Source organism: Lepidochelys kempii, chromosome 2 (assembly GCF_965140265.1).
Source record: "Lepidochelys kempii isolate rLepKem1 chromosome 2, rLepKem1.hap2, whole genome shotgun sequence".
Taxonomy (NCBI): domain Eukaryota; kingdom Metazoa; phylum Chordata; order Testudines; family Cheloniidae; genus Lepidochelys; species Lepidochelys kempii.
Window position 1 is genome coordinate 262,747,961 of NC_133257.1, and position 27,269 is coordinate 262,775,229.

General features: G+C 44.4%; 1 protein-coding gene across 1 annotated transcript; it reads right to left on the minus strand.

Moving 5' to 3' along the window:
- Positions 1-486: 486 nt before the first annotated feature.
- On the minus strand, positions 487-23,058 carry ARF1 (ARF GTPase 1). Its single transcript, XM_073334834.1, has 5 exons — positions 22,927-23,058; positions 6,135-6,319; positions 4,849-4,959; positions 3,911-4,035; positions 487-1,988 (listed from the first exon to the last, which is right to left on the minus strand). The coding sequence occupies exons 2-5, from the start codon at positions 6,280-6,282 to the stop codon at positions 1,827-1,829; spliced, it is 546 nt and encodes a 181-aa protein (XP_073190935.1). The 5' UTR covers positions 6,283-6,319; positions 22,927-23,058; the 3' UTR covers positions 487-1,826.
- Between the last annotated feature and the right edge of the window lie 4,211 nt (positions 23,059-27,269).

The window sequence follows — 27,269 nt, forward strand, 5'->3', positions numbered from 1 at the left end:
AGAGGGATGCAGGGATGCTGAGATTTTATTAACCACCTTGTTCAAACTAAGTGATAAGGCTTATTTTCAGATCTCACATTAAGTTACTGCTTAGAAGTATGACAAGGGGGAGATTAAAATCCAGTGAGCAACCCCTACTGGATATCAGCAAATTTAAGGCCTAACACCTCCCTGAGAGGATTCTTTACTGCTCTGGCAGAAAGGTGACCCATAGTTACAGGTCAGGCAGTGATGCAACTCGGCATACCACAAATCACTGAATCTTTAAATCAAGAGTAGATGTTTTTCTAGTAGACCTGCTGTAGGAATTATTTTGGGGAGTTCTATGGCATGCATTATACAGGAGGCCAGACAAGGGGATTCCAAGGCTGGAAGGGATCATTGGGATCTATGAATAATACTAGTGCAAGTTTCAGGAAACATTTTATTCGACAAGTATTTCTTTATGATTCTACGAAGGTGATCAAATAAACAGCAAGACATAAAAACATGAAATAGTTAAGAGATTTTATTCTAATAGCTTTAATTACAGTGCTTGTTTGTCAAAATGAAAACTGAAACAAGTATACAAAACAGTTTGATTACTAATTGTGTATTGAAAGCATAAAGGTTTCCGCAACACTAAACAAACCAGTTCTGATAGTTCCCCAAGTTTAATGTTTTCAACAGCTCCAGCTTCTTCAGTGTTTATCAAAATACAAAAGAAAAAAGTAAAGAGATCTTTTTCTGATGGCAAATCTGAACCTTGCAGTATGAGGGATGCCCAGGGTTTTCACACATATACAGATATGGGATTGTTCCAAAATGGGATTGAATACTTCTAGAATGGAATGATTCTCCAGACTCTCATGCTTTTTTCTAGACACTATACCTAGATGTTTGGTGAATTGTTCATGGCATTTCTTATTTACGTACAGTACTTTCCGACTATAGAGCTTAGGACTGACGTAGGCTGTGCTTTCTGTGGAAAGGTTTTGCCTTCTGGAGTGGTTTACACACAAGAAAAGTACAAAACACTTCACATAGGATGTAAGAGGTTAAAAATGTGACCCTCCCAGAAATTATTCAAGTCTGATGGAAGATCACAATATCAACCTTATCTGAAGCAAAACACAGAGGTTTAAGCTGTATGAACAAATTTTCAAACTGCTCTAAACCAGTTCAAACAAACCTTTGAACACACATGCTATGAACTACAGAAAGATCCAGAGATCTAGCAGTTACATGGATCTGTATTTTAATCAGATGAAGCTTGGTTTCATTTCTGCATGGCCATGTCAAAGGAATTAAAAATCACTGGTATTCAAACTGGAATCACAGAAATTATGTCCAACATACTACTTATGTGCTCAAGTGTTTTACTTTTCTGTAGCTTTTTAAAAAATAGAGCATTCAGGTTAAAAACCAACCACCAAAATGGATCTCAACACAGATCTCACAACCCAACAGGGACAGTATTCAGCTCTATTGCACATTGACTACTGGCAACCCATATGTTAATCCGCTTAAATCCCTTCCCAGTACTAAACAGTGAGTTGATTCTTTACAATAAAAAAAGCTGAGTAATATTGCATAGGAGTACCAGAAACTGCCTCATTGGAAACAAAAACTATTTACATTAAATAAGAAACCTAACTGTTTTCAGGCTTGTATTTGCCACATTTACAGCATGGTGCAATACACACTGTGACAAAAGTAATGAAAACAGCTTCCGGCACTCAATACCACAAAGTAGCACAGTTTGCCACATTAGAGTAAAGCGAAGGGCGAAGAGGAGGAAATAAAAGGGAGGGGAGGAAAAAGAGGGAAGAGGAAGTTTTATGGTTTCATTTCTGGTTTCGGAGCTGATTGGACAACCAGTCCAGTCCTTCATAGAGACCATCTCCACTCGTGGCACAGGTTGCCTGGATATACCAGCTCCTGTGGCGAAGAGAATGGAGTCCAAGTTTGTCTGTAATTTCTGCTGCATTCATTGCATTAGGGAGGTCCTGAATGTGGGAAAACAAGAAAGTCATTTTCCACTTAGAAAAATCCTTTACATATTTCAGTTCAAGTGTTCACATATGAGAAGGTACGAAACCAAGTAATACTTCAATGAACACCAGAAGTATTTGCATAACACCTTAGTATGTAACTATCCTAACTCAATGTGAGTTTTCAGAAAAATTTAACACAAGTCAATGAAAAGTATTTATTTCATCCTATGAATGAAACTGCCCCAAAGTACTGTATTGTATAAGAAAAAGGAAGCTGGTGATGCAGAACTGAAATGCAGAATTCATTTTATTAAATGGAAAAGCAAGGATATCTAAAGATTTACCTTTTTAATTAAATTAGCAGTTACATTTTAATTTAGTAATTTTAAAGAATTTAAATTACACCTTTGAAAATCTCTGCTCTCCGGTTAAGATTCTGCTTTCTCTCAGCTGTAGATTAAAAGTAACAGCTTTCTGTTTAATCTTTTAACTTTGGTAATGTGCTTTTTAAAAAAGAGAATCTTACAGTCGGATCAAATTAGAAAAAGGGGTGGAACTCTATTCAAGCTGTCTACAATTCTGTAATTGCTGGATGCTTCTGCTAAGAGATCAGCACCAAAATGGTTAATGCTGACATTTAAACTCACTAAGGGCTTGTCTACACTACCACGCAGGGTTGATCTAAGATATGCAACTTCAGCTATGTGAATAGTATAGCTGAAGTCCATGTACTTAGATCTACTTACCACGGTGTCTTCACTGCGGTAAGTCAATAGCTGACACTCTCCTGTCAACTCCGCTTGCGCTCCTTGTTCTGGTGGAGTACCGGAGTTGACAGGACAGTGCTCAGCAGTCGATTTATCGCATCTAGACTAGATGCGATAAATCGACTGCCGGTGGATTGATCGCTGCCCGCCAATCCAGCGAGTAGCTAGACAAGCCCTAAGATTCAGAATTAACATGTACTGAGATAAGACAGCTCACACTTCAGGGCTATTGTTTCAGGCCATCTGGGAGACCTCACAATGTCAGCTCCCATTTAGTCACGAGGTTCTCTTCACAGCTGAGGAAACGGGATTTTTCTGAAAAAACTTGAAGTGCAGTTCTGACGAGCAGGTACATTAATAGCACCCTTAACAGCTCTGCTCCCTGCCTACCTTCAGTCTTGCCTGAAGACTAACAATGACTACTTATTGCTTTTAATGGCTGTAGCCAATAAAACTGAGTCAACTGAATTCTATTCTTACACACAGAAAAGTTAATTAGTTGCATGTGTTCAAATTTGCAATACAGTTACATGAGTTTTAAGGAGGCCCTAATCTAGACCAAGCCATGCACTACTGGTGGTGATGCATGAGACAGAAAACCCAGCTAGACTGAGTCTATGGAGAGTTTGCAGAGCTTGCCATTCAATTTTTTTTTTTTTAAAGGGATACCACAAAGGCAGTCAACTGACAGAATTTTTGTATCTATTACAAGGGACACCAAAATTTACCATAACTAATGAATTAGATAACCTATCTTCAGGTTACTGTATGCTTTGGCAGTATTTATTTATAGTCAGTTTCCTGATTGCATGGGGAAATTCAGACAGGTGCAATAGCAGAATACTTTTAAATTAACTTAAGTTAAGTTGGCAGCATTCTTTACTAGCAAGCTGAGAATTTGGTATGGAAATTAGTGTGACAAAAATATGAAGATTTATGATGTCACTTTGATGGAGTCAGTTTTCAGAGAAGGACCCACACTTTAAATTCAGCTGAAGTCTGTGGAGCTACAGATCAGTGTCAATATGGTATTCTACTGAGTGCCCTTTCAGTCTCTCACTAAGGAACGTTGAAGACTGCCATATCGCAGTGTACCAAACATTTTTACCCAACTATTTCATGACTCTTCAGAATTTTTTTTTTTAAATAGAAGCCTTTAACTCATACCTGTTTGTTAGCAAACACTAGTAAGACAGCATCTCTCAGCTCATCTTCTGCCAACATTCTCATAAGCTCTTCTCTGGCCTCATTCACTCGTTCTCTGTCATTACTGTCAACCACGAAAATCAAACCTATAAAACAAAAACAATCATTACAAAAAACCCAACTAGCTGCACACCAGAAATTCTCCTTTTAAAAAAATCCTAGTTTTTTTCAGGTCGGGGTGGGGGGGGAAGGGTTGGGGAACAATCAAGTATTTTGAAGGTTTAACAGAAGATAAAGCAAACAGCTTATTGATACGTACGTACCACTTTGTGTGTCTCTAGGTACTAGAACTTCTTTTGTCTGAGATAACGACAAATCCCAGCAAATGCTGACTATGCATAGATTTTCTCCCAATTTTGGACCAAGAACAGATTTCAAATTACACACACACAACTAAAACTACAAAAATATTTTCACACAGTGTAAGTTCTCTTAAAGAATTGTTATAGGGCAGGAGAGTTGCTACAAGACTTGTATTTTACATGCTTTAACATCAATTCCTCTAGTTATCTCATGTCCTTCACGCCTGGTTTTATGTTAGCTCTGTAGTAGATGACAAGTACTTAAAAAGGAGCATATTTTCTCCATTAGTTTAAAAGCAGATTTTCAACTCTTCCAGAGGAAAGAATTCTGAACCCTGGTTTTGACAGGCAAGCAAAACAGCTGATTCTCAAGTGTTTTAAAGGAGCAACTGTTGTCATTTTTACATCTACGTTAATCTAATTTGGGAACTGAAACAAACACACTGAAGTTTTGGATTGGTACCCACTTACCAAACCCTTGAATGGACAGTTTTTTGATGCTTTGGCTTATGTTTTCATGTAGTAAGCAATTCAGGAAAAAAAAAGTTTAACACACAAGTTTCTTTACTATAGATAGTCATTTAACTGAGGACCCACCTTGTGTATTCTGGAAATAATGGCGCCAGAGAGGTCTGATCTTATCCTGACCACCTACATCCCACACTGTGAAACTAATGTTCTTGTATTCTACTGTTTCTACATTGAAACCTGAAATAGAAATGGTGACAAAAAAAATTGATCAAGCAGGAAAATATATACTACTGTCTCCAATTCATGCTCAGAAGTAACCATAAAAGACAAGTATATGAAGTTGAATTTAGATGCTTTCACACTTTTCCTCTCAAGACCTCAACATGGTTAAGAGCTGTTTCTCTTACCTTCTGAAGTCCCCTAAAAATAGACAGTAATGAGTGTGTATGAATGGCTCCGCAACTGAAACTTCTGCGGCTGGAACTGTAAGAGGAACTAAAAGGACTTTTAAATATATTCCTTCCTACCTTACCTTCAGATTTTATTGATTTGATTCTAACCTCTGACCATTCCATCTCCCCAGAAGAGCCACTCTGTTTTTCCACCCCTACCCCCACCCCCCCAAATGATTTATGTTTGTGGTGCCCTTAGCATAGAAAAGTTAGACAAACTTCCCCAGCCTATTAAAAGTTGCTCCACACACTGGCCAGAAGGAAGGAATGGAATTAAAAGCAGTCATATGCTAAGTTCTCTGTAAACTGTGCGGCCACATGGCAGGCTATCAAGGGCCATGCAAGTGTGCAACCACAGGGGCCCTAGCCCCGGAGCTGCCGCGGCCGGGAAAAGGTGCCTCTCCCCTGGCCTGCTGCAGCAAGATAGGGCATGGGGGGGGAGAGGGAAAGAAAGGTCCTTCCCCTCCACCGCAGCCTGCACCCCAACCCCCTCATCCCTAGCCAGAGCCCCCCTGCACCCCAACTCCCTGCCCCAGACCTGAGCCCTGTTCCACACCTCAACCCTCTGCAACCTGCACCCCAACCCCCAGCCCTCTCCCCACTGCATCCCAACCCTCTGCCCCCTCCCACACTCTGAACCACTGGGCCCCACCCCCGCCACACATCACCTCCATATTGGTGCACACAACAAAATTCATTCCGCACATGGATGTAAAAAATTAGAGGGAACATTGGTCATAGGTTCTCTTCTCCTCCCAGGCCTAAAGAGGTAACTGCTTCCACCCCAAGCCTTCAGAGGTGAAGTGTCACTAGAGCCAAGTCAGGATGCAGCACTGCAACCGAGCCACGAAACCAGCAAAGCACATGACGGACTCAAGACACCGAAGTATGTGAACAATGTGCCACAGGGATCAGAATCTCAAAAAGGTTAAAAAAGCAAGCAAAATGTAAATATCTTACCTATAGTAGGGATAGTAGTTACTATTTCACCAAGTTTAAGTTTGTACAAAATAGTGGTCTTTCCTGCAGCATCCAGACCAACCATAAGAATACGCATTTCTTTTTTGCCAAAAAGGCCTTTGAAGAGGTTAGCAAAAATATTTCCCATGCTTGAAATATGGTGTTCCCGCACTGGCCAATGAAATCTAGAGAGAAGAAATTCAAGACAATTAAAACATAAGAATGGTTATACTGGGTCAGACCAATGGTCCATTTGGCTCAATATCCTGTCTTCTAACAGTGGCTTCACAGGAAATGAACAGAACAGGGCAGTAATTGAGTGATCAATCCCCTGTTGTTCAGCCCCAGATTCTGCCAGTCGGAGGCTTAGGGACACCCAGAACACGGGGTTGTGTCCCTGACAATCTCAGCTAGTAGCCATTGATGGACCAATCCTCTGTCAACTTATTCAGTTCTTTCTGGAACCCAGTTATACTTTTGGCCTCCACAACATCCCCAGCAATGAGTTCCACAGGTTAACTATGCACTGTGTGAAGTAGTACTGCCTTATGTTTTTTTTAAACTTGATGCATATTAATGTCAGTGGGTGATCCCTGATTCTTGTGTTCTGTGAAGGGGTAACTAGCACTTCCTAATTCATTTTCTCCACACCAGTCATGATTGTATAAGCCTCTATCATAACCTCCTTAGTCATCTCTTCTAAACTGAAGGGTCCCAGTCTTTTAATCTCTCCTCACATAGAAACTAATAATTTTTGTTGCCCTTCTCTATCTTTTTTGAAACAGGGTGACCAGAACTGCATGCAGTATTCATGGTGTGGGCGTACCATGGATTCATCTAGTGGCATTATGACATTTTCTGTCTTATTACCTATCCTTCTCCTAATGGTTCCTAATATTGTTCGCTTTTTTGACTATCGTCACACATGGAACAGATGTTTTCAACCTAGGATGACTCCAAGATCTTTGAGTGGTAACAGCTAATTAAAACCCCATTTTATATGTACAGTTGAGATGTTTTCCAAAGTGCATTACTTTGCATTTATTAACACTGAATTTCACCTTCCATTTTGTTGCCCAGTCACTAAGTTTTGTGAGATCCTTTTGTAAATCTTCCCAGTCAGCTTTTGACTTAGCTATCTTGAGTAATTTTTATTGTCTGTAAATCTTTGCCACCTCACTGTTTCTCTTTCCAGAAAGTTTATGTATTGAACAGCACTGGTTCATGTACAGATCCTTGGGGGACTCTGCCATTTACCTCTCTCCACTGTGAAAACCATTTATTCCTAACCTTTGTTTCCTATTTTTAACCAGCTACTGATCCATTAGAAGACCTTTCCTCTTATCCCATGAGTGCTTACTTTGCTTAAAAGCCATGGAGACTGACTTTGTCAAAAGCTTTCTAAAAGTCCCAGTACACCATATTCACTGGCTCACCCTTGATACATTTGCAGACACCCTCAAAGAACTCTAACAGATTGGTGAGACATAATTTCCCGTTATACAAGCCACACAGACTCTTCTCCAGCATACTGAGTCCATTTATGTGTCTGACAATTTTGTTCTTTACTCTATTTTCAACCCATTTGACTGGTACTGAAGTTAGGCTGACCGCCTTGTAATTGCCAGGACTGTGTTAGTATCCTGCAGTCATCTGGTACAGAGGCTGATTTATGCAAAAGGTTACATACCACAATTAGTAGTTCTGCAATTTCATATTTGAGTTTCTTCAGAACTCTTGGGTGAATACCATCTGGTCTTATGTACAAGTTACTGCATGTATAACTACTGACAACATTCTTCATAGTAACATGGGCTAAGAACAGCTATAGACTAGCAGCTGAACACAAATTCTAACAAAAGCTGTCAGGAGCTCATGGTCTTTTCAGGATTTTAAAAATGCACTGGATACAGATTAGTGGTTTTTTTAAACTGTTTTGCCTAACTACGGAAAATGCAAGGACTTTGACAAATGGGGGAAAAGGTAGTCCTAATTATAAGATAGCTACCATAAGTAGTCCTGAATCTTTTGTTAGTGTGCTTATGCTATATCTTTCAATTACTGACATACTCAGCATCACCATCCTTTTCCAATGCTGAAAAGTTATACAAAAGCTAAGTATTAATTTTTAGGTTTCAGAGGAACAGCCGTGTTAGTCTGTATTCGCAAAAAGAAAAGGAGTACTTGTGGCACCTTAGAGACTAACCAATTTATTTGAGCATGAGCTTTCGTGAGCTACAGCTCACTTCATCAGATGGTTAGTCTCTAAGGTGCCACAAGTACTCCTTTTCTTTTTATTAATTTTTAGTGAAAGAAAACATTAAAGTGTACGTGATTTATCAACATGAACACCACACTTGACTACTTCATCGTGCCTCAACGCTTTGTGTGGGTTACTCATAGCACATATATTACCTCAAAATGATAAATATATCATTCACTCTAAGCTGACTAAAAGATGTTAAGACCTGGGCTGCCTTTTTTTTTTTTTTTTTTAAAAAACACAAACACTACTCTGTTCACTAAACAAAGACATGGGAAGTGACAAATCCCCGACACAGCCCACCATGCTTCCCTGCTCTTTAACAGTTGCTTCCCTCCTCACCAGCGGATTGATTTATACGAGGAAGCCAATTTGCAGTGTGAACATATTGGTTGAGGCTTTGCTAAACACCAAACCCGCATCTTTGAGACAGACAATCTTCTCAAAAGTAGATCAACTGGTTTTATTGAAACTTCCTAGGAGATATCATTGACTGTTGGTCGAGATTGGGTACGCAAAAGTATCAGTCAAAAGGACAATATGAGAAAATGGTGGTGGTGTTAATCATTCTACTCTAATCCTATCTACAAGTGAGCACTGAAGTTGCGATGAAAGCGGAAGACCAAAAAAAGAGCTCAGAATATGATTCTTTAGGATTTGAGGAAACTAGTGCTCTGAAACTGTTAAAATATAAGACAGTTTTAACAAATATCTGCTTTTCTACTTTTAAGTCCTGACCCACAGGGTTACATTTTCAGCAAAAGCTTTGCAGTTCACCTATGTAACTGACACACCGCTATATTTCCATTAAAAGGTACATTATGTTGCTATCAGCAAATTCAGTACTATACTCTAAGGATATGCAGTGTTGTAGCTGTGTGGGTCCCAGGATATTGGCGAGACAAGGTGGGTGAAGTATTATCTTTTATCGGACCAACCTTGTCTCCCTCAACAACAGAAGTTGGTCCAATAAAAGATATTACCATGTCATTCTAGGGATAGGAATTATTGCCGTTTATGGCAACAAAAAATTATTCTTTTCTAATATCACTGTATGTTGCATTCAATTGAAAACAGCATCCAAGACAAATTTTACCAGAGAGAAAGGTTAAGAACTTTAAATTTAAAAACAAAAGCTTAACATTTTTATGTTCCTTAACTAGTAGATGGTGACACTGCATTACATTGAACTGGTGACATAATTCACTTTGTTACTGTTTTGCCTGGAAACTGAGGTCTCAAATGTACATTGATATATGCAGAGATGACCATCACGAATGGAAAAGTTAACTTAAAATTAAGGTATACATTTTCGAACAAAAAAGGCAGCAGGAATATATAGTCATAAACGGCATGATTTTTAGAGGATTTCTGTTTACTACAATAAGCCAAATTCTTTATATAATATGATGTGTACTCTGTTAACACATTACCAATGAATCGGTCATCTGAAAGTTTACTGCACATGTGCAGTAAGCAAGGGAGACTTAAGACTGTCCCTCGAATTTAAGAAACTCTTAAGATAGTCCATGTCACAAAACTCAATTTCCTTTTGATGACTAAAACATGTCAGTTATTACACTTCCCCACCCCCAAAATACTTAGCAATGAGTAATGCAAAGAGACCAGAATCTACCTTGAGTTGTTTAGCAATGTGTTAAGAATAGTATAGTTTCGCTGCAAAACTCACTGAAGGTTCTCAGCAATTATGTTCTTAAAAATGATGTTCTAGTCGATACATTTTTAACCAAAGTTTTAAAAATAATTGTGGAATTACTGAATATTACTGAAGCCAATATATAAATATCTGAAGTTAGACTAAATATGACTCAGTGTAGCGCCCAAAAAAGATTTGCGCATCCCAGTGCCCTCTGTCAAAGGGATCCTTATTTAGTCTCAGAATGATCAAGAAGCTATCACACTCTTTCACACAGAGATAGACTAAAGTTTAGGATCAGCAGAGTGGGATGCTTCTGTTGCACCACTGTCCATGTTAGTTTTCAGTCTCGAGGACTGTCATTCTGGAATCTTTCACCAACATTTAATTCACTTAAGTTTAATAAGATGTGGCGTGGAAACTGTCTTTAGTGTTAGGTTTACTTCCAGTTAAAATTTGTTTTATTGTCATAGTTAAAAAGAGATGCTTTCTCTTAAGAAACCTTAATGCTTTCATATTCCTATAAAGCCAAAATATTGAGCTACTGGAGAGAACTGTAGTTCAACTTATGAATGTTGTATCACACAGAAAGATTATGGCATGACTCATTTGCAAAGGAATGCATTTCCTTCTTTCTAGAGCCCCCATTTCCTCAAAACACTGTCACCAGTCTTCCAGACAAGAACAGGAGATGCCTCCTTTCGCAGCAGACAATGTCAATCCTTATTTGGTGAGGGCAGTGAATGACAGGAAGCATTCCACTGGGCAGGAGTGTGCTGCCTCCACAGCAGATCCCTATACCAGACTAAAAAAAAAAAAAAAAAAAAGAGATTTGGACTTTATTTTGTTACATAGGCATTTATAACTACACCCCTGCTGGAGGGCTGAGTACCACCACCATTAGGCTACTTTACAAGCCCTGTAAAGAAGTGGAGTAAATTTTTAAAAAATATTTTACATGTTTAAAGACATAACTGAATTTAGGTTATGACTATCTTGACGGCAGCCATTTAAAATTGGATACTCAGTTAACATGTAGTTGAGATTCTTAATGTCTTCCCATGCCTCAAAAGAGGCATACAATCTGTGGTTGTCTTACAGTAACAAGTTTCTATGGGCAGGACTTCACTACCCGCTGATCCGGCGGGTAGTGATTGATCTACTGGGGAATCAATTTATCGCATCTCATCTAGACGTGACAAATCGATCCCCAAACGTGCTCCCTGTCAACTCCGGAACTCCAGCTCGCGAGAGGGGGAAACGGAGTTGACAGGGGAGCGGCAGCAGTCGACTCACCACCATCCTCACGGCCGGGTAAGTTGACCTAAGATACACCGACTTCAGCTATGCTATTTGTGTAGCTGAAGTTGTGCATCTTAGGTCGACCCCCCACCCCCGTGTAGACCAGGGCTATGTTTACATTTAAATTCCATTGCTACTTCCCCTCCACAAACTATGGAGACTGGAGGATTTTCCTTGAATTCTTTTGGTGGCAGATAAGTTTGTGCTCCCCATTTAAGCCTAAATTAGAACTATCATCCTCCTCAGTAGTTTTATGACATCCACCTTTCTATTAAACTTCAGATTTTTACACTTTTCACTATGTCTCCATTTTAAATGATCTTTTCTAGTGAATATAAACTTAGCTCCTCTCTCTCCTTGGATACAATGTATGCTTTACCACAATTGTTACCCAGTTCTGTGTCTTGTCCAATATTCTCTATAGCAGCACCCAAACTGTACACAATACGTGAGCATATAGCTGTAGTCCTTTTAATGGCATAAAAATATTTACCAATCTAGTTTTCATCTGTGTAAAAGTCAGAACTTGAAACATTTACTAGGCACCCATTAGACAGAAGCAAGACTTACCAGTAGCAATGCTCTATAGAGAAACCCAGCTACAAACCTGCGTTAATTATGCAATTCCTGGTGCTATTCCTGCTTGGGGTTTCTTTTGTATTTGCCTCTGGCTAGATGTCAGATAAACTTACCCCCTACCATGGCTGCTGGAAGGAGGGAAGCTTCTATTATTTTACGCCTCTTCCAGTCTCCAGTTCCTCTTTTGTCTCCTTCCACTAACTCATCTTCCAGTTTGTATCAATCAGCATAACTTCCATTCTCTCACCACCCTATAATCTCTCTCTCTTTTTTTTTTTTTTAAAGACAGGCTTTAGTGCTATTTTTACATATTATTGTTAATGGAAGAGATTCAGTCATGCCTTCTGTATCTTCATGTGTCTGTATAGCGCAAAGTATAACAGGGACGTAATTGTGACTGGGGCATCTCGCACTACAGTAATATAAACTGTCTTCTAGTTCTTTCCCCTGGCACATCTACTTATGAAGACCACCAGCCTAACTATTAACACTGACAATTTCTGAATAGCTATTCTCCACCCCATATGGCGAGACCCTTACCCAAAAAGGCCCATGAAAAGTATGTTTACATTGCAACTAAATATCCATGGCTGGCCCATGTCAGCTGACTAGGGCTCACTGGGCAGTTTAACTTCAGTATAGATGACTGGGCTGGAGCCCAGATGTCTACACTGCAATTAAACAGCCCTGCAGCCTGAGCTCCTTGAGTCAGTCAGCTGACACGGGCCAGCCACGCATGTATACTGTGTAGACATACCAGTGTCTTCTCATTCTCTTGCCTCTTCCAGATGTCTGGATGTGTGCCATTACGTGTCTTACCTGAGAAAAGGCAAACTATACTAAAGTGAGTCTTAACTACCCAATATATGGCCTATTCTTAAGTAAAGAATCTTCCTTTACTCCGGTTTCCTTTTCCCCAACTCTAGTAGAGACCCCAAATATTAGCTCTGTTAACAGTTTGACAGTCCGTGTGAAGCTAGTTTGGTGGCCTCTGTCTAGTTCCCAGTGCACAGGTGTAACCTCCCCAAGTAGTTCATCCAGGGCTTGTCTTCACGACAAAAGTTACCTTAATGTGGTTTACCCTTGTCTTCATATGCAGCCAAACCACATTCAGCACCACCCACTGTCAGCAATAGGCAGTTTTTGTATATAGGCAAGTCCCCAGCTAGCATCCTCAGAAGAGATGCAAGAGAATTAACAGATTCTGTTGTTCTATCGCCTGTAAGGTACGGCCCTCCAGGTCAGGGTTGCTTTTACAGATTGAGCTGCTGCTAAATGTGCCAACCGCATTTTGTAGACATGACTGACATCCATGGAGGCTGAAACCTAGTACCATTCACCAGCTCTGAATATGCCTTTGCTACCCGTACTCCTGTTTTGCTGCTCATTAGGCCCAGTCCTGGACTACATTCAAACTTATGTTGGTATAACTACATCCCTTAGGTGAAAATCCACACCCGAGTGATGTAGTTATACGGACTAAACCCCTGGTGTAGACAAAATTATGTCAATGGGAGGGCTCCTCCCGTCAACTTAGCTATTGCCACTCAGGGAAGTGGCATACCTATACCGAAAAAGAGACGCTCTTCTGTGTCGTAGGTAGAGTCTTCACTAAGTGCTACCGGGGCAGCTGCATCGTTGTAAGTGTAGACGCGCCCTGAACACTACAGAGCACACCCTTACTCTGATGTTGCATTCTATAGCACCTCCCATAAGGTTTGCACAGTGGCAGAAACCTGTTATTCAGGTTCAGTTAAGATGTTGCGTGTCACTGGTAAGCAGTAAGAGGAACAAAGACTCATTTCTGGGTAAGACTGCAAATTTATACCAGGAAGCACAATATATCTCAAACTTCAGGTACATTTCTAGCAAGTGATGTATGTTAGGTAAAGTCATAGCAAAGTTAAAATTAGAGTGACTGAGTCTTATAGTAATGCTTTTACTATGCAGAATTCATTTTAGAAGTTTGCTCAAGTGGTATATGGCACCACTGACAAATGTTAACCTTTAAGCATTACATTATCGAAAATAAAAGGGACATGACTAAAAGGTACGTTTAGTAGTGTTCTATACTTTAGCATCCATTCCAGTTTTAATAGCATTTTATTTTACTTGCGTGCCTTTAGAAATTCAGTATGTTCCTCCTTTTGCTGCTTATATGCTATCCAATAGTTGTTGAATAAAGCCAGTCTACTAATTTTAATTCAAACTATGCTGTAAATAATCTGCCAAGAAAAGTGTGTATTTTTACTGATGTTTTAACTGGGATTTAAGATCTTTGAAAACTGGAATGCAGTCTTTTAGTCTTTCATGGCACAGTTCCATTTGGCCATGTACAACTGATTCAACTTTATTGACTAAATAAAAAAGCAATTGTGATGTAAGTCGCCATTTCCTGTAATTTCACACTGTTTTAACGAAAAGATATTGTAGAATGCGTTAAGGCAGGGGTTCTCAAACTGGGGGTGCCAAGGTTATTACATGGGGGGTCGCAAGCGGTCAACCTCCACCCCAAACCCCACTTTGCCTCCAGCATTTATAATGGCGTTAAATATGTAAAAATGTGTTTTTAATTTATTAGGGGGCGGTCGCACTCAGAGGCTTGCTATGTGAAAGGGGTCACCAGTACAAAAGTTTGAAAACCACTGTGTTAAGGCAATAGGGTGGGGAAAAACCTGGATATCCAACATCCTTCTGCCATTTTCACAATTTGAGTAGTAGAATGTTAAATGCAAAACCAAAATATTTACATCTGTGCTCCTCCATAACCACACTCACATGGAGCTTCAGCAGTAATTAAAGTGGTGTTACACATGTCCACTGTTTCAAACCATGGCAAGAAAAGCTACTGGGCAGGAGTATAAGCATCTTGCTCACAAACTGTCTTCTACTACTGATGATGACCAACATAGAAAAGATGGAAAGGCACTGCTAGCAAATAAGACTGACTGCAGAAAAGCTTAATTCCCTACTTCAGAGTACAAACATGCCATGTCTGTTAAAGAGAAAGCAGCTGTAAGGAAGGCATTCTAAAGACTTGCTAAACCCTTAGCCAGCACTAGCAGTTTCAGCTATTTTTCCTTTAGCTTTTTCTTCCAATAGCTACAACTGGTAAGGAGTATCATTAATGTACACACATTCTTGTGCACCATAACATGCTATTTACAATATAACTAGTTAAAATGCCTCCTTTGTATAAAAGATTGACCATATTGAAGCCAAAGCACTATCGGTCTGAAATGTAATATTAAACTTGTGATTTCAGATATGTATTTAAAATATTTTTCACAGCAGTCCTTTTCTCCATCCCCAACCGCCTATGTTAGCTTTCTTGTCAACAGTATAACCAAAATGTAATTCTAGAAACTGCTTCTTGTGTCCAAATGTTTTGCCAGCTACTTAAATGCTTAATGGGCACGAATGACAGGTTTATGGACCAATTTCCGCCCCCCCCCCCAACATATCAAAGGCACTCTTCCTCATTGAAGACTAAGTAAAATTTATATTTGCATGGACTTATACGACATGCTAACAAATGCACAGAGTAAAGAAACACAGTTTTACCCAACCTCTTTAGTTTTCCTTGGTGTGCCTTTGACCTGTAAAGTACTGTTTAGATGTTGGGTCATTTCTAACTTTCACAGGGATAAACCATCTTAGAAGTTTTAGTGCCAACGTAATCTAGCAGCATAGTATTTCACACCTGAAATGGATATATAGCCAATTAAACAAACCTTCATGCTCTCGTACTTGAAGAATGTTTCCTTTAGCTTAAAATGTTCTACTGCAGCAAATTTTAAAAATAGCTCCTGATCAGAATACTGTCAACTATGTAACTAAACACATGACTATTCAACAGTTATACCTAACTATTTGTAGAAGTTGTTTACTGGCCTTTCACCTATGAAGCAAAGGATGAAAGATGGCTAAATAGCAAGTAGTTGTAGCCAACCCAACGAATTCTTTGAAGCCGGAATAGTTTTGGATTTCTAATTTCTTCTACTGAAATCAAGACTACTACTTTCAAGATATTATTTACAGGACTAAAATTAAGCATAAGTTTTAGATATAGAAGTCATGTTAATTTTCAGAATTTTTAGTCTAAGTATGTATCATCATCGGCAATCTAACTTTCTATGAAGTCTTAGAATTAAAGATGAGTCATGTACAGAGTATTTAAAGATGAGCTGCAAAACAAGAGATGGTATCATTTAATACTCTCACCATGATGTTATTAAGACTACCTCTACACTCCTCCTCTGCCCTTCCACCAACAACTTGTTACAATATATTAAGCCCTCTGTTCTCTTTAATGGAGGTATTTGGTAAGATCTGTTGTGCATCTTAAATGGTTGATTGCACATAATGCCATAACCAGAGCGGCAACTTTCCCTATCTCCAACTGAAAGGGGTGGGATGCTGAGTTTGGAAAAGAAAGGAAAAACAGTTAAAAAGTTACAGTATCTTGGTTACTTACCAACCAACACAAGGAAAGCAGAGACCTGACATTCCTGATGTTTCTAACATAAAATAAACCATTCCTTCTGGAAAAAGCCAATTAAAAGCTGTCTATAAAGACATGGTACAGTAAAGGGAATTCTGTCTCTGCTTCACAGTTCAGCTTTAAGAATTCCCTTCTGTGCCCATTTGAAGTGATTCTTCTTCATGGTACCACAAGAGCCATCAAAATGTATTCTTTTCTTGCTAAGCATAACTGAAGATTGATCTAAATGTGGCTTTCATGCTCTCCAAGACTTGATGAACAGGGCACTCTACGAAACTAGATGAAGAGTCATGCAGAGCAGACAATGCCAGTCCCCAGATGGGCTGGATGAAAACATGTATACTGTAAGTTATTTTCAACCAAGAGTCGCAGCTAACCCTTTTAAAAAAAATGTTGAGCGCCACAACAACTTCTCTGCCAAACTACCATACAAGAGCAGCTAAATATCAGGACCAAATAAATGCAATGTTGCAGGTGCTGAACACAGCTTGGCATGTCTTCAAATCAAGATGATGTTCTTCATTGACGGCAGATCTTACTTGCGACTTTGGCCACAGCTTCTCAATTGCTTCTGCACAAGAATGAAACATGACTCCTAAGGAACACGAGTTCACCTAAATTCCATCACATCTCTTCTGTCGGTTACAGTTTAAGTAGGCAGGTGAAAGTAAGTTCTGGGGCGAGACCTTCACACTGTGTGTTCGTATGGCGCTTAGCATAATGGGGCCCCTATGTGCTACTGTAATAGAAATAAATAGGTGGGACATGAACAGTTAAATACTGCCCTAGTGCACGAAAGATTTAGTCATTCCTGCAGTAATGGGAACAGAAGTAGACTGCACAATGTTCTAGAACCCATGGAGACAAAAGGTGGACCATTTAACATTTTATTCAAAAGCCACATTAGTCTGGGGTTCTTGTTTTCAAGTTAAACCTAATGCACGAGAAGTAGTGATGCACTTCTAAGTTTCAAAAATAAAACCCTGAACCACGTTAAAATATTATGAACAGTTTGTGTATCAAGACAAAGAACAGGGATAACCCATAGATAATATTGTTTATCTAAAAAAACAGGCAAACAATTTAACATATTCCATAGTAATCCAGTGGGCTCTCAGCTTTTGGCAGCCCACATTTTTGCAAAGAGATATTAAGTTTAGAGAGGCTCATTTGGATCATTACTTCTGTATCTTCCTTTAAAAAAAGGTTGGCAAAAAATGGAAAGGAATTCACTCTACTGGAAGAAGTTAGACTACAATCATGAGATTTCTGGGCAGAAGCAGAAGGCTATTCTATTTTTTCCTTCTGGATGCCCCCAATTGCCTGAAAGAGGATGTCAGAGTTAAGTGTAGTCTCCTACCCAGTCAAGGCATATCTAAAGTAATTTGATTACAGCTTCATCTGCTTTCAAAAATGATGAAACCTAAGAACACTGTGCTCAGTCTAACCAGCAGAAAGGGTTAACTACTTCCACTTAAACAGAATGTGGCTCAGACTTACAATAGCAAAATACTTATGTAAGTTAAAACTGCTCAAGTTTTAAACTATGTCTGACATACTACCCCATCCCCATTCACTATACGAGTTCAACACTATGACTACACTCACCCTAGATACTGTGAATAAATTCAAGTTAAAGAATAAATGAAACAAGATTGGTGGCTGACATTTGACCAAATCCAAGAGCCAATGCTCAACTGACTGTTTGGATCAAGATCAGCATATGAATAGGAATTATATTAGAATTGAGACATCAGCAAAAGTAATACCATATATTCACAATGTTTTCATGTATTAGAAACAAAAATGAAATTAGATACTTGCAAGCAGCAAGAAAAACTGCTGAATAATGCAGAAAAACAGCTGTTGTAGCAGGAAGCTGATTCAAAACTTTTGCCCATCAGGACAAGGAAGAGAATGATAGCTGGGGCTAGTGGTAGCTGTATCACTAGTTCTACAGTCTCCACAAGAACAAGGCCTTTACCAGACGGGGCAGGGGGAGGAGAGAAAGGAAATGGCTATGTGAGAGAGAGCTTACAGCACCACAACTGCACCAAGGAGCTGCGCCACTGTAAGCTCTCTAATGCAGTGGTCTCCAAAGTGGGGTGCGCGCAAGACCATCCCTGGGGGTGTGCAGCAGGAGGAGAGCCGGCAGCACAGCGGCAGCAGCACTCCTGGACCTTTGATTCCTCAGCAGTACGCCGGCGGCCGCTCGGCTCTCGCCGCTCCGTCTTCGGAGGCACGCCGGCGGCCGCTCGGCTCTCGCCGCTCCGTCTTCGGAGGCACGCCGGCGGCCGCTCGGCTCTCGCCGCTCCGTCTTCGGAGGCACGCCGGCGGCCGCTCGGCTCTCGCCGCTCCGTCTTCGGAGGCACGCCGGCGGCCGCTCGGCTCTCGCCGCTCCGTCTTCGGAGGCACGCCGGCGGCCGCTCGGCTCTCGCCGCTCCGTCTTCGGAGGCACGCCGGCGGCCGCTCGGCTCTCGCCGCTCCGTCTTCGGAGGCACGCCGGCGGCCGCTCGGCTCTCGCCGCTCCGTCTTCGGAGGCACGCCGGCGGCCGCTCGGCTCTCGCCGCTCCGTCTTCGGAGGCACGCCGGCGGCCGCTTTTTTTTTTTTTTGCGCTTCCCCAGAGCTGGCCCTGGGGGTTCATGATTCAAAAAGTTTGGAGACGCCTGCTTTTATGTAACTGCTCTAAGCAGACAGGAGTCTCCTGTCCACTTAACTAATCCACCTCCAATGAGTAGCAGTGACTACGTCAGCAGGAACTCTCCTGCTGCCATAGTGCTGTCCACATTGGTGCTTAACTAGGCACGAGTTATGTTGCTCAGGGGGGTTGCCAATTCACACCACTGAGCAATGTAACGTATCTCGACTTAAGCTATAGTGTAGCCATAGACTATGCTGACCAAATATACCCACTGTAAAGAATCCAGAACACTACAATACTCATGAGAATGACCTACTTGATAAAATATTTCATAACAGATGATGAAACTAAAGTGTGGTTCTACTCTGAAATGTAAATATTGTCATCTCAGTGATTTTCTACTGAGCAGCTTTGATAGAAAAAAAGTCATTTTACTTAACTCCCATCATTCCAAACTCAACCAATCTTGTCATCAAGATGGGTTTCCTTCCTTCTTCCACCAATTTATGTAATAAGGGTTCTGCATGGTAATTATGCCCTTAGTTGTACCCATGCAATTCTAGTACCTAGGGACAGTTTTACACAGGGGTAACAAACACAGTGAACAATTCTGCTGAGTCACAAAAAGGAACAGAATCCTGTCCATTCCTAACTCTGCTAGCTTCAAAGCCTAAGAAACGCTCCATTTTGTCAACAGACTCAACAAGTATGACTCAGACCTACACAAAGATCTATTGAGTAAGAATGTACCACTTTTATAGTCCCTTTTCAGATAAGAATTTTTTAAAAAAAAACTTTGATAACTTTATACAAAGGGATTTGCTGATACAGACTGATGTTGAGATTAGTAACAGACACTATATCCAATTTAAGGTTATTGAATTAGGAACCCACAGCAAATAAGTGGACACCATGATCAGTCAAGCTACCTATTTATGGGTACAACTTACCCTGCACCTGATTTTTAAAGGTGTTTCTTAACCAGTGTCCATTGCTGTAGCACCCAAAGCTGCTGAGCAGGTAGAAGTGACATTTGTTTAAACCATCTCTTGGCTTTGCTGCTCTGCCAGCGCAGAAGTATCAGTAAGCATGGCAAATGAAGACAATCAAGCCAGCCAAATTAAGAGCTTCAAGTCAGGTAAGTTTCTTCACCTTTTCATCCAGGGCTACCATTACAATAATGGCTTGGGGGAAGTAGTCAGCTCCCAAGCTTTGCAGCAATTATGGGTGTCCAGTAGAGGAAATAATGGCATCAAACCAACCCTCTAAGTACATTTTCAGAAAATCTCTTTCCTTCCATACCTACAAGCTTAACAGTATATATAATGGTACCGCTTTGAGTAGAAAGTCCACAAAGAAATAAAGAATATTTGGAGGAAAATTTAACTCCCTTAAAGGAAAGTTATGACAGGAAATACCCAAATTCAGATAAAAACCTTTTGGGTTATTAGAGTGGCAAAAACAGTAATAGAACTGTTCTGCTAAATGACCTTGGACAAATCCCTCAACTTTAAGCTTTCAATTTCTCATCTGTACAACAGGGATAATAATGCTCTTCAAAGAGGTGTTGTGAGGCTCAGTGGTTGCACAGCAAAATTCAAAATATTACCTGAATAGTTAACATTTCAGCTATAGATTAAGCTGATGGATTCAAAATAAAACTTCTGCATACACTCAGTCAACCTGAAGAATTTGCTTTGGTAGGTACCAAGTGCCAGAGTGACAAAGTCAAATACTGTGACTGGATGATTTTGTGACAAAAGTTTTAATTATACTAAGATGGGGTAAATCCAATCATGCCTCATGACCAATGAATTCTATACTACTGGTGAGATGAATTGTGGGAGAGGGTTACCTTCCTGGAGTGTCATATATGGGCCACAGATAAAAGGCAGATGGGATTTTGTAGGCCAAGAGCTAATCTGTTATAAGGAAGCCTTGCATGCAGAGTAGTGGAAGGCTGACTTCCTGGGTCACCCACCCAAGCAGTTGAGACTGGAAAGAAATCTGTTCCAGGGTAAAGACAGCAACTGTACTCTTCACCATTTCATCCCATCACACAACCCAACCCAAGCTCTACAAGAATTAAGCAATTATACCCTCAAACCTTTAATGAAGGCACACACATCCCAGATCACACTCCCAGGACTGGACAGTTATTAAATACCTAAAGCTAGCCAACGGTCCAAGAAAGAAAAATCCATATGCCCTGGGCCAGCTCCAAGTTACTCAGAGAGAGAGATTTGACCTGACCGCCCCCATCCAACTCCCCCACGGGGATGGAGGGGGGGCGCGGCAGGGGAAGGATATTGGATCTGTAGACCTGACATGGCCAAGGTTGTGGAGTTAGGTCTGTAGAGCTAGCCAGGCCAAGGTGGGAGATTCCGGACTGAGTCCCTAAAACTGGCTGGGCCGAAGTTGGGTGCCTAGGCCAGGCCCAGGCTGCGGGGGGGGGGGGGGGGGGGGGGAGGGGGAGGAAGAGGGGGCAGGCAGGTCGAGTGACAAGGCCGGGCCCAGGCTGCGGGTGAGGAGAAGAAAAGGGGGCAGGCAGGTCGGGTGCCTAGGCCGGGCCCAGGCTGCGGGGGGGGTGGGGGGGAAGAAAAGGGGGCAGGCAGGTCGGGTGCCTAGGCCGGGCCCAGGCTGCGGGGGGGGGGCGGGGGGAGAAGAAAAGGGGGCAGGCAGGTCGGGTGCCTAGGCCGGGCCCAGGCTGCGGGGGGGGGGCGGGGGGAGAAGAAAAGGGGGCAGGCAGGTCGGGTGCCTAGGCCGGGCCCAGGCTGCGGGGGGGAGAAGAAAAGGGGGCAGGCAGGTCGGGTGCCTAGGCCGGGCCCAGGCTGCGGGGGGGGGGAGAAAGGGGGCAGGCAGGTCGGGTGCCTAGGCCGGGCCCAGGCTGCGGGGGGGGGAGAAGAAAAGGGGGCAGGCAGGTCGGGTGCCTAGGCCGGGCCCAGGCTGCGGGGGGGGGGGGGGGGCGAAGAAAAGGGGGCAGGCAGGTCAGGTGCCTAGGCCGGGCCCAGGCTGCGGGGGGGGGGGGTGGGGGCGAAGAAAAGGGGGCAGGCAGGTCGGGTGCCTAGGCCGGGCCCAGGCTGCGGGGGGGGGAGAGAAGAAAAGGGGGCAGGCAGGTCGGGTGCCTAGGCCGGGCCCAGGCTGCGGGGGGGGGGGGGAGAAGAAAAGGGGGCAGGCAGGTCGGGTGCCTAGGCCGGGCCCAGGCTGCGGGGGGGGGGGGGGAGAAGAAAAGGGGGCAGGCAGGTCGGGTGCCTAGGCCGGGCCCAGGCTGCGGGGGGGGGGGGGGGGGGGGGGGGGGGGGCGAAGAAAAGGGGGCAGGCAGGTCGGGTGCCTAGGCCGGGCCCAGGCTGCGGGGGGGGAAGGGGGGAGAAGAAAAGGGGGCAGGCAGGTCGGGTGCCTAGGCCGGGCCCAGGCTGCGGGGGGGGGGGGGGGGGGGGAGAAAAGGGGGCAGGCAGGTCGGGTGCCTAGGCCGGGCCCAGGCTGGGGCGGTGGCGGGGGTCCCGGGGTCGGGTCCCTAGGCCGGGTCAGGGAGGCGGGACTGGAACCCCACGCGGGCAGCGACCGTTTGAACCGCTCCCCGGACCCCTTCTCGCCGCTCCCCGGCCGCCCCACGCTCCCCCGGGAGGGGCGGCCCGCGCCGGGGCCTACTGGTGCCTCCCCTCCTGGGCAACACGCCGGTCCGCCCCCGCCGCTCCCGGCAGGCCGGGCCCCGCCGCTCCCCCACCCAGCGGCCTCCACCCCCAGGCCCGGGGCGCAGCCCGGCCGCCGGCGCCGAAGGGCCCCAGGCCGCCGCGCGGGGCGGGAGGACATTGGGCCGGCGGCGCGAGGGGGATGTCGCCGCTTACCCGGCGCTGGCTGCCCCGGGCTCTGGGTCTCGTTCGGGCTCTCGCTCGGGGCCGGTTCCCTCCTGCGCTTCTCTCCCGCTCCCCGCCCAGGCTCACAAGATGGCGGCTGCGGGCAGCCACGTCAGTGCCAGGGCCGCGCGGAGCACGACGGGTAACCGAGGAGGGAAGCGGTGGGCGGGGCTCCCGCGGCGCCCCGGCTCGGCGTGCGGAAAGGGGAGGGGGCGGGGGCAGGAGCGAGGAGGTGGCGCGCGCCGAGGGGGCGGGCTCGCGGTGTCGCCGTGGCGCGCGCCGAGGGGGCGGAGCCGAGGGCCTCAGGGAGGCGCGCGCCGGGGGCGGGGCCTGGGAGGGGACGGTGGTTGTGTCCCCTGCCTTCGACCTTTGCCCGCCGGCCGGCGGCGGTGAGGGGGGCGGGATGGGACCGGCGGGGGCGGCCCCGGGGCAGAGCGGGCCGGTGCGTCCTGCTGGCGAAGCCTCCGGCGCCTGGCGACACGCGCACGCCTCGCCTCTGGGTTTACACGAGCACCTTGCACGCCTTGGGGTGACACACACAGGGCTAGTGGTGACAGCACACCCCTTGGGGTGACACGCACATGGCTTGTGGTGACATACTTCCCTTGTGGTGACACGCACAGGGCTAGTGGTGACAGCACACCCCTTGTGGTGATAGCACACCCCTTGTGGTGACACACACATGGCTTGTGACAGCACACCCCTTGTGGTGACACGCACAGGGCTAATGGTGACATACTTCCCTTGTGGTGATACCACACCCCTTGTGGTGACACGCACATGGCTTGTGACAGCACACCCCTTGGGGTGACACGCACACCCCTTGTGGTGACACGCACATGGCTTGTGGTGACATACTTCCCTTGTGGTGATAGCACACCCCTTGTGGTGACACGCACATGGCTTGTGACAGCACACCCCTTGGGGTGACACGCACATGGCTAGTGGTGACAGCACACCCCTTGGGATGACATGCACACCCCTTGTGGTGACACGCACATGGCTTGTGGTGACATACTTGCCTTGTGGTGATAGCACACCCCTTGTGGTGACACGCACATGGCTTGTGACAGCACACCCCTTGGGATGACACGCACATGGCTAGTGGTGACAGCACACCCCTTGGGGTGACGCACATGGCTAGTGGTGACATACTTCCGTTGTGATGAAAGCACACCACTTGTGGTGACACGCACATGGCTTGTGGTGACATACTTGTATTGTAGTGATACCACACCCCTTGGGGTGACACGCACATGGCTTGTGGTGACACACACAGGGCTAGTGGTGAGAGCACACCCCTTGGGGTGACACGCACATGGCTTGTGGTGACATACTTCCCTTGTGGTGATACCACACCCCTTGTGGTGACACGCACATGGCTGGTGACAGCACACCCCTTGGGGTGACACGCACATGGCTTGTGGTGACATACTTGCCTTGTGGTGATAGCACACCCCTTGTGGTGACACACACACATGACTTGTGAGTCGCACACCCCTGGTGACAGGTTTCAGAGCGGTAGCCGTGACATGCACATGCCTCTTGGTGATAGCACATGCCTTTTGGTGACATGGGCATGCTTCACACCACATGGTGACACATGCGTTTCATGGTGACATGCACCCGCCTTGTGGTGGCACAGGCACGCTTTACACCTCATGGTGACAGCGTCCGTCTTGTGACATGGGCATGCTACGCACCTTGTGGTGACAGCACATGCCTTGTGGTCACACGGGCATACTCCATGCCTTGCAGTGACACACAAACACCTCGTGGAGATAGCACACACCTCTTGGTGACATGGGCATGCTGTACGCATCATGGTGACATGCACACACCTTGTGACGCACATCTTTTGTGACATGGGAATGCTTCATGCCTAGTAGGACTTGCACACATCTTGTGACACACGCTTGTGACACGCACACATCTTGTGGTGAGAGCACACACCTTGTGGAGACATGGGAACACATCATGTTCTGTGGTGACAAGCACGTGCCCTGTGGTGACATCGGCACACATCATGCCTTGTGGTGAAACATACACCCCTCGTGATGATGGGCCTGCTTCATGGTGACACACACGTGGTGACACATCACACTGGTGACATGCACATGCTTCATGAAGACACGGACGTACTTTGTGCCTCATGGTGACACATTTAAGCCCCATGTTGCTGCACTGTCACATTCATGCTTTGCACTGCCCCATGTACAAGTTCATGCCATGTGGTCATCTTTTCACACTTGAGCCACCGTATAGTCATTCATGCCTTGTTTATGCCTCACACCCTTCTTGTGAAATGGTCACACCTCAGGGAGACCTTCATGCCTTGTGAAGATAAAACTATGCTTTGTGGATCGCAGGGGCCAGCTTGTGGCAGAGCCAGTCACTTGGCAACTTAATGAACACAGTCAGAAGCTGTGTTTGACTTTGACTTTGCTCCAGGACCCCCCCCCGGCTGGAGTCAACTTTAACTAGAAGGGTAGATTGTCGCTACAGTCATTAGGCCAGACCACCCACGACTTGGTCACTGACAGTGGTGATGTGAAGTATTTGTGCACTGAAGCACAAATGTGACGTTTTGGTGTGCTGTCACTGTGATATTTTGATGTGTCACAGTGACTTTTTCATGTAGTGGGGTGATGTATTGCGGCACCGTGGCATGGTTTTGTTTTCATGCGCTGGTGTCTCTTTGTGATGTTTCACATTACTGTCTGTTGATGCTAATGATGGAGCACAATGAGGTTTTCCCAAAGCACCGTTGGGATCTGTCACAATAGCTCAAGCTTCTCATTGTGTATTAGGAGCATGCCTGGGGCTACGTTGTTATTCAAACCTAGATTAGGGCCCCAATTCATCAAGGTATATATGATACAACTGTAGAGCCTAGGAGCCCTAGATCGTGGGCCAGGACACCGTTATTCTAGGTGCTGTACAAAACGACCTTCCCTACCCCAAAGAGCTTAATGTTCTTGATCTTCCTTTAGTACCTGAACTCTTGCATTGAATGAGGAAGGGCTCACCACGAGTTTTACTGCCATACCAATTTATCAATGCCGTCCATGCAAAGCACACCCCTCTTTCATATTTAGAATGTTGGGAGGCAGCTGGAAAAGGCTTAGTTGTTAGAAGATGAATGTGCATCCACAGACTATGGTTTTCAAACTTTCACCATTTGGTGAAATCAAAACAGATTTTCATCAGGACAATGAAAGGCAGTTACTTCTCCTTCGTCAGAGCTATTTCCTTGCCGGATTTCAACTTCTTGCCCTCACCTTTTCAGCACTAGCGCAGTTCTAAAAATGTTGCAATTTTTTTTTTTAGTGGAAATAGTACGCTTTGTTCATTGAACTGGTTTTGCTCAAACTTAAAAACCCTCCAAAAACATTTTCAGGTAGGTTTCAGAGTAACAGCCGTGTTAGTCTGTATTCGCAAAAAGAAAAGGAGGACTTGTGGCACCTTAATTGGTTAGTCTCTAAGGTGCCACAAGTCCTCCTTTTCATTTTCAGGTAGAAAATTCAGGCTGAAAGGTGAACATTTTAGAAATGTCTGAACAGCTTACAAAGGGTAATTAGAATGGAAATATTTAGGCCAGTGGTCCACAGAGCATTTGCTGTTGATGTGTACTGAATCACATGATGGCATTCCTTGTTTCTAGCGGCTGCCACAAGCATCCAGGCTTGCCAATTGCAAAAATGGCCTGTAAAAGCGGATAAAAACAATGAGGAGTCAGCCTAGGTGCCTCTACTAGAAGCTGCAGCTGCAGAAAAGGAGAAAAAACAGGACCACCATCAGGCATGGGAACCACCAGTGGGACTGGAGCTGCTAGTCACCAGAATGCAACATCCCGAGGAGCAGGGGAGAGTGGTGTCAGGAAACTGAGCAACAAGTGCGGGGGAGTAGAGGGAAAAGAGACTGAGGTTGGGGAGTATATCCAGGGGAATCATGGAAGAACCAAGCAGCAGAGAAACACGTGTGGGGTAGAGGAAGCAAAGGGGACATACTTTCCTAATATTCCTCTTTTAAGTAAACATTGTCTAGAGTTGCTATAGGGATGTTATGTGGTTGTGAATGGGAGCGGAGATATGAGGTGGCAGGGGAGGTAGTTCTCTATTAAAATATGGTCCACCCATTCTATGTTAAAGTTTGAGAAGGCCTGGGTTAGACAGCCCCTTAACTAAGCTGTCACCACAGTTCCAGTTATAATGACTAAACACATGGAGAAAGGCGGAAGACTGGAAGCCATGAGATTTAGGTTCTGTTCTTACCTTTGCCACATCGTCTGTGTGTGAACTTGGGGCAAAGTTGCTTCACCTTCCTGTGCCTCA